General features: G+C 46.4%; 3 protein-coding genes across 3 annotated transcripts; 1 reads left to right on the plus strand and 2 right to left on the minus strand.

Annotated features, from left to right (window-relative positions):
• Positions 1-372: 372 nt before the first annotated feature.
• LY89DRAFT_729819 (uncharacterized protein) lies at positions 373-2,769 on the minus strand (the record flags this gene model as incomplete). The annotated part of the gene is made up of 5 exons (XM_018219411.1): positions 373-437; positions 492-751; positions 796-846; positions 1,351-2,417; positions 2,467-2,769. The coding sequence occupies 5 exons, from the start codon at positions 2,767-2,769 to the stop codon at positions 373-375; spliced, it is 1,746 nt and encodes a 581-aa protein (XP_018075372.1).
• Positions 2,770-3,174: 405 nt separating this feature from the next.
• On the minus strand, positions 3,175-4,867 carry LY89DRAFT_694671 (MFS general substrate transporter; the record flags this gene model as incomplete). The annotated part of the gene is made up of 5 exons (XM_018216721.1): positions 3,175-3,501; positions 3,550-3,981; positions 4,014-4,357; positions 4,408-4,738; positions 4,829-4,867. 5 exons carry the CDS (start codon positions 4,865-4,867, stop codon positions 3,175-3,177), a joined length of 1,473 nt encoding a protein of 490 aa, XP_018075373.1.
• An 813-nt stretch (positions 4,868-5,680) lies between these two features.
• On the plus strand, positions 5,681-7,504 carry LY89DRAFT_778647 (uncharacterized protein; the record flags this gene model as incomplete). Its single annotated transcript, XM_018222225.1, has 5 exons — positions 5,681-5,886; positions 5,937-5,976; positions 6,032-6,768; positions 6,822-6,838; positions 6,885-7,504. 5 exons carry the CDS (start codon positions 5,681-5,683, stop codon positions 7,217-7,219), a joined length of 1,335 nt encoding a protein of 444 aa, XP_018075374.1. The 3' UTR covers positions 7,220-7,504.
• Between the last annotated feature and the right edge of the window lie 246 nt (positions 7,505-7,750).

Raw genomic sequence — 7,750 nt, forward strand, 5'->3', positions numbered from 1 at the left:
GTTCGAATGCAATAACGTATGTCGCGTATAGACATGAGATGGTGTCTAGAGAGCTTTCTTTTGCACTCTCTCCGACTAGATTCCTGCTTAAGAATGCGGCGTACTGTTCTTCGAGGGATATGGGTCTCTGAGACAATCTCGCGTTGCGACTTTCCCTGGCGCTATAGGGATCGAATGACTGCACGTGCAGGGGTAGGCCATTCATTATTCTCTTTCTCGATAGGATCACTTAGGATAAGAGGTGTCTCCATCTTGAATTATGGACTGATTCCTAAGAGGGTTGTTGTGTAGTAAGGGTTTTAAAATGGGGTGTAGAATTTTTACGCGTTACCGCGTCTCGCTTAAGTGGGCCATTCCCGGTGGCCTCAGCTCTTAATATTTCTCCTCTTCAGAGTTCAGTTCATAAGATTCATCCCAGGCGTGTGGCTCCTCATCAACTGAAAATTTGTTAGCAAGCCTGAAACTCATTGGCTAGGAGGAGGTGAGCCTACACTTCTCAGGGGTAATCGGCATGGTTAGATCATGGCTGGTGTAGGGTGTGTAATTGGCATCATGGACTGTGATTTTTGAGGAAGCAGCTGGATTATCGTCCTGAACCTCCTCCGTGACTGCTTGTGGATATGCAAGCAAGGAGTCTGAAATATGGCGATGCTGCTGTCGAGTCTGCATAGCTGAATCAGGGAACGGCACAGGAAATAACTCCTTCTGAGCGATGGCTCGTGGAGTACAGGTGCTGGCCACATTTCGCACTCTCGGGCCATGAGTACAGCTTTGGGAGAGTTGACCCGGACATACGCTCGGAGCAAAGCGATCGTGATGTTCAGAGTGGCACCGATGTTGGTAACCCTAACCCTAAGTGTCAATTTTCTCGAAGTCGCATGAAGCCAAGGAGGAAAATGAACTATCCTTTAATCTTTTCGAGCGAATGAAAACCCCTCCTATTCAAGCTGTGACGATAACAAGGATGGAGAAGATGAGAACTGAGAGTATAAGAAGCCTGAGGAGGGGCTGGTAGAGGGGGGAGGCCTGTTTGGCTTTACTAATTAGTCATTTTTTTGGATTTTCATTACTATTGTCCCATTAATTTCACCACTCTGTTTTGTTAGTTTTTGTATTATTACTACAAGTTTTTCAACTATCCGTACAAAAAACTTGTAAAACAGCAAACTATAGATTTGGATAAAGAAAATTTTTTCCAGTGAGAATAGATTGAACGTCCAGTAATACAATAAATTAACCTTGCATTTACTGGATATCATGCTTTCGTACCCCAAACAATAATTGAGCCAAATCACATCCCCAAAACCTCCAACATATTCATATACCATCCTTTCGAGTTTGCCAACTCACTCCAGGGCTTCCGTGCGTAGAGACTCACTCATGGACTGTCTTCTCTCGATTCCCTTCTCCATCTCAACTTCGTTTCTTCTCTCCTCTTCTCCCTCATTGTTATCCTCGTCCGTCAACGCAAAGTATGACTGCAGATTTGCACCGTCAGCCCATCCAATTCCATTGACTTTGCTGAGCCATGGAATTCTAAGATTCTTCCCGATAGGTTTTCCGATCTTGTGCCTATAGATCACGAAACCAAGCACAAGCGCATTCATAACGCCCGCTATTGTGAACCCCGTTTTCAGGTGGATTGTGTAGTCACTCAGAGTCAGACCTAAGACAACATTGACAGATCCACCAAAAAGAATACACCTTCCAATCCAAATGTGAGTATTTCCCATCCAAGTATTGACTTTCTTGGAGACAAATACTCGGTGGCGCTGGAAACCTAGTCTCAATTGAGCAAGCATCGCCAATCCGAGTCCTAGCCCAATATATTGATGCCAAGTATGAACACTAGTGCTCAAGAAAAATCCAACAATCATTCCCACGAGGGCTGAAATTGATCCTATGATTTGGAGACCGAGATGCAAGTAGAATGCGTGTGGCGAGCCTGTGCGAATGAATATTGTGCCCAGTGGAAGGAGGACGAAGAAAGCTGCAGCTAAGCAGAGACCATGAAGAAGCCAGATTCGATGTTTATCTGGTACGAATATTGTTGGATTATCATTATTGGGGCTGTTTGGGGCGGCAGGCGGAGAAGGTCTGAGAAAGTTTGATATGGTATCTGGAAGTAGCTTGGGGACGATGCTCATTTCCTTCGTCATATCCATATCGAAACTACCGTAGTGATTGTGCATTATCAGATTTGCATCACTTGCGTAGTCTGAGACTGAGAGGTCTTGTTCAGTGTTGGCAGCCCAGATAAAGGGCAAGACGGGTGTTATGGCGGATCTATCTGCATAAAACCAGGCGTTGCAGCCGTAACAAACGAAGCTTGCTGTCGCAGTTTTGGAGCCTTCGTGAGATGATGCAGACCATTGGGCTTCAACGTATCCAATATGGATTCCAACGCGAGTGTTGGTCTCCCATGGATAAGCTCAAGGGGTGACGGTGGGCGATTGTGGATCGAACGCTGAGAGTTGGTGGGGAAATCGAGTTTGGATCTCCGTATAGAAGAAATATGATGGATCCATTCATCTGATTACCGATTCCGACCGAAGACCAGCCAGTAGCTGCATGCTGTGTGCGGTTGAAAGTAATGATGAAATCTTGCTTGGAGAAAGTAGGATCATCGTACGTTGCGAGCGATACACAGAAGTCGTTGTTTGAGCCGTGTCCAAAAGACTTGCAGAAATGATCTGGTTCCGCAAACACAACCTTTGCTAGAGCAGCAAGTATCAGAAGCGGTGTTGACATATAATTCTTGACCAACATATCTGCTAGTAAACAGCTCCTTCACTGTTGTTTGCAACAAGAACAAGTTTGGGAGCAGAAATGTACGAAAAGTGACAGAGGCCAGAAGTTTGGTTAATTGATGCGATGCTTTTCCCGCCCTGGAAGCAAATCATAAGCAATCGAATCAAATTTGGGGGATAATAATTGCCTAAGCCCGGAGCTGCATGTATAGTACTACAGCACAGCTTACTAGCTTTGGCCCGCTATAGCAATCGCCGTATTATTCCGAGTATTTGGTCTGTACAAAATTTCCCAACTGACAGAAAGCTGACTTTGCCATGTGAATCTAAACACCCTGCAGTTGATTTTGCGTCAGTCACTCGATGTAGCTCGTCCCCCAGGTACACCATCCCCTTCAGCCTTGATATCGACACCGGCCCGATTTCACAACTTAATCACATACTTCTTTCTTATCGCGCCGCCGAAATTCCAAAAGTAGTAAGGCAATGGGACAATTGCCAAAGCAATGAAACCCAGCAATGAATTCCCCCACCCAAGGCCTAGTGACTTGTACATTTTGGGGGCAGCAAGTGGTAGGAGTGCACCGACCAATGATCGGGAAACAGTAAGAGCTGCCATTGCTGATGCCGCGTGGATTGGGAAGGCATCGATAAGATACATCTGGACCGGATAAAGGATGCCTAGCATACCAAATCCAAAAGGTACAAGGGCGACAATTGGGACGATCCAGTGAACTCCTTTATCAACCGACTAGCTATACCAGAAGAAGGATATTGGGACGAAAATTGCCAGAACGACCATTGGTGGGAGCCGCATTTCAGGTTCATAGATCCCATTGTTCTCTTTGGTCAATTTGATGATCAATCTGTCGCTCGTTGAACCGATCACCACTAAACCAAGGAAAAAACCTAGCCCAATGCCGAGAGACGCAAGACCAGTGAGCTCGGGTGACCAGTGATATGTATTTGCGTATACTGAAGGGATTGTTGTGAGAAGGAGGTAGAGACATCCGTATATCAAAGAAACGTATGCGCAGAATAGCCCGATGATTGGAGAGAGGAAGAGCATTCGAAGTGGACGTGTGAAACCCTGTTGAAGCTTCTTAAATGTGGTATCTGGAGTCTCCTCGTCATCGTAGCAAGATCGGAGGTCTGGGCGAGCAAGCTCCTTCGATAATCTGGCGGTCTTCCTCGTAATCAGAACCGGAGCGTAGCTTTCTTTATTGAAGATCTCGATCAAAACGCTGAGCGTGCCACTCAAACAAGAAAGCACCCAAAGATCCATCTCCAGCCAACCCTTTGGGCAATGAAACCCCCAAGCAGTGGACCAACGATAGGACCAAATATGACGCCAAGAGCGGCCAGAGCATTGGCAGTCCCGCGCTCTTCTGGGATGAACAAGTCTGCTGTTACCCCGCCATTCAAAGTCATGGCCCCAGCACCGCCAATTCCGGCAAGAAATCGAAAGGCTATCAATGATCCAATGTTCGGCGAGACCGCACAGCAGACCTGCCAGATCACAAATGACCAGTTTGCGAGCGAAAGGACGGGCCGGCGACCCCAAAGTTCGCTCGCAGGTGCTAGGAATAAGGGACCGATGACATATCCTAAAATAGATCTCAGCTTTTGCGAACCGACCCAAATCTACGTGATCTACCAAGGATATAGACTGAACTTGTTAAGCTTGACAGAAGGGCGTCGCTATTGTGGAACTCGGTATCCATGAAGGAGGCTCCCGGTGCAAAAACCGTGGTCGCCAGCGGGGAAACAAACGTGATTGCTGAGATTTGAGCAAGGATAGCCCTTTTGCGACCCGGGGAGAAGTTGAAGGGCATCGAAGGGTCATCTTGGCTGTCCCAACCAACGATGCCTCTATCGAGATCCGTTTCGGGGAGAACAGGTCTCCCGATGTTGGTGAGAGGCTCGACGCTGACATTGGTACTCAGCTCTATGTCTTTGTCGTCAACGGTCTTCCGTTCCTGAGAGACCTGTGTAGATGTCGCCAGTATATTTGTATCCTGGGCCGTATAGTTAGCAACCGATAAAAATTTATTCGTCGGCTATCATACTTCACTGACCGTGGTCTCACTCTCTTGCTTGCTGGTTATGGCGCTCATTTCGTCAACTTCTGAAGATCGAAGATCGATTGAGAGAAGCAAGGCAAGGGAGACGGAGGTATGTGAACGGAATCTGGGAAAGGCAACAACCAAGCGCTCGACCGTAAGAGATAACCAGTTTCCGCTCCCTACAGTAGATTACCTTACCTGCCTCCCCAAGTTCAAGTTTTGCTCCGTCTGCGCATTCCGCGGTGGTAGGGCACGTACTGTACTTCGATTGTCTGAACTATGCCTATGCCGGAAGGAGGCACAGCACCTGCCCCGTGTGCCGTGGTGATTTCTGTACTGTACCTGTATTACCGCCGGCAGTAATATTATTATCCCGTACTACGCTTTAATATAAGCTAGTATTATTTTATACGCAGTACAATAAAATAACGATATTATCGTAAATATCGGAGCCGAAGCTTAACCTTAATAATACCCCCGCTCTTCTCGCTTAACCTGACACACCGCACCGCCGTCGGTAGGTAGGCACTGACTGTATCGGCATTCTCACACCTTCTTATAGAATGTCAAAATAGTCATGATCTCTTACGCCTTCCAACTCAGCATGATGGATTTGCTGATTTCTGACAACTCAAGGCTATGTCATTCCAGTGCGTCGGCCGGTCGAGTGCAGAATGCACAGTAAGTACGTCAACCTGAGGTATGGTAACAGGGTCTATTCCCGATCCCAATGACTGATCGAGTTGGTGAAATTTCCGTCTTGGGTAGCGTTCATGATCCCTTACTCCTGGCACTTGGCTTCAAAGTTCGAAGTTACGGTGGCTTCCTTCCAAAGACCCGCTCGAGTGCGCACTCTCGGTCGCAATGGCGGCACTGACATCGTGGAGATATCAACCTATATTGGCGAGAAATAGCTCAGATGGGAGCCCATTCCCTCAAGATAGTGTTTACAACAGCGATGGTGATGATGATGCCCGTGTCATAGTGGTAGAGACGACTGGTGAAAAGTTAGATGAACCGGCGTTGAGGGCGACTTCCTACCTCTTCGTTTTATCATTGAGCTTTGGTGCGTGAGTCCACTCTGTGAAGCTTGCCTTCAGTTACTGATCTAATCTTGTAGATTACAAATCGTCTTTGCAGTCCTATCATCGTACGGTTCTGTGAGTAAATGAAACCCTCTTTCCCAAACAACAAGACTAACATGTGGCATAAAAGTCCCAATTGTTATCAGTTGGCCTCAGTAAGACATCTGTCGGCCTAACATGGCTTGCTGGACCACTCGTAGGGACTTTCGTGCAACCATATATAGGGATTCGTAGTGATAGATGCCGGCTTCGTTGCGGAAAACGAAGGATTTTTGTTGGTATAGGGGTTGGAGGGATCATTTTCTGTCTCCTTGGCCTAGGATGGGCACCAGACTTGATCTCAACCAAGGACGAACAGACGATAGGCAAGACCCAGATGATGGGATATACCCTATTATGCAAGTCAATGACCCTGATTTGTATGGTCGCTTTACAAATTGCTATTCAGCCGGTCCAAGTCGGGCTCAGAGCTCTCATCATCGATACCTGCCCCTCACAGCAACAAAGTAGAGCTTCAGCTTGGGCTGCTGCAGCAATGATTGGCATAGGAAACATCATTGGACAGCTTTCTGGGGCAACCGACCTCCCAAAGCTGTTACCCTTCCTCGCCAACACACAATTCAAAGATCTCTGTCTTGTAACATTATTTGCTTTGTTGTTGAGTTTATCTGGATTGTGGCTGTTCATCAAGGAAAGAGGCCCCGAGAAGAGCGTGAATGAGATGGTTGAGTCAACCTCTTGTCAACCAAGCGATGGGAGGAGAATTGTATCAGCGATGTGGAATTTACCTCAAGATGTTCTAGAAGTGTGGAAAATTCAATTCTTTTCCTGGATGGGCTGGTTTCTGTTCATCTATTACATTACCATGTAGGTCTCTTTCTTCCGAATCATTTGCAAGTTTAGTAACCCGTGAATTTTAGATACATCGACAAGATCAGTAAGAAGATGCGTTCTATCCAAGCCATTGTACTAACTTATTTTAGGTTTAGATCATTTGCTAACAGATGATAGGCAGCTGAATGGCCTTAAAGGGCTGAAGTTCGCCAAGAATGAGTCGCTGCGATCCGGGCCGAGGGTAATGCTTCTTTATTCTTGCATCTCACTTATATCGAGCACGATATTCCCCTATATAATCAGCCCTTCTAGTAGCTTGGTCTGTTCTGGAAAGTTTATGGATCGCATTTGGAAGTCAAAATTAACATTTTCCAATTTATGGACGGGTTCCCAGATCTTGTTTTCAATCTGCATGTTCAGCAGCTGCTTTGTTTCCACAACAGAGGCTGTAACAGCTCTCGTCGCAACGATGGGTGTTAGTTGAACCTGTACGTGTTGGATACCATTTGCTCTAGTCGGTGCGGGGACAGCAGAAAGGATGCTGGAGCTGACTTGGTCTGCTGGTGGAGAACAGACTCTAGGGCTAGGCTTATTGATGAGTTTGCACAATGTTTCCATAGCGGCTCCGCAAATGCTTGCTGCTTTGATATGTAGTTTAGTATTTTTCGTCTCGGGAGATAACGGGACTGGCATCGCTTATGTGTTGGGGCTTGGTGGTCTCTCTGGTCTGGTTGCGGCTTATCTTGCGAGCACCCTGAAAGTATCCGATTAGATAGATATTCTTGCGGAATAACAAAGGTCTTTGGTCACAAAATTCTCATTTCAGGCATTAAATGACAGGAATGACAAGTCATCATTGCATTATTGTAGTATTTTAGTGTTTATTCCTGAGAACTGGAAATTGTCAATGTTCTAGCACGTTAAATAAATCGAGAACTATAGAAATTTGTTTCTATGGGGAGCACGTTTGTCCTTGCTGCTGCCCCTGTGAAGAAGAAGGAAAGGTTTAAAACTG

This window comes from Mollisia scopiformis (assembly GCF_001500285.1).
Source record: "Mollisia scopiformis unplaced genomic scaffold LY89scaffold_5, whole genome shotgun sequence".
NCBI lineage: Eukaryota > Fungi > Ascomycota > Leotiomycetes > Helotiales > Mollisiaceae > Mollisia > Mollisia scopiformis.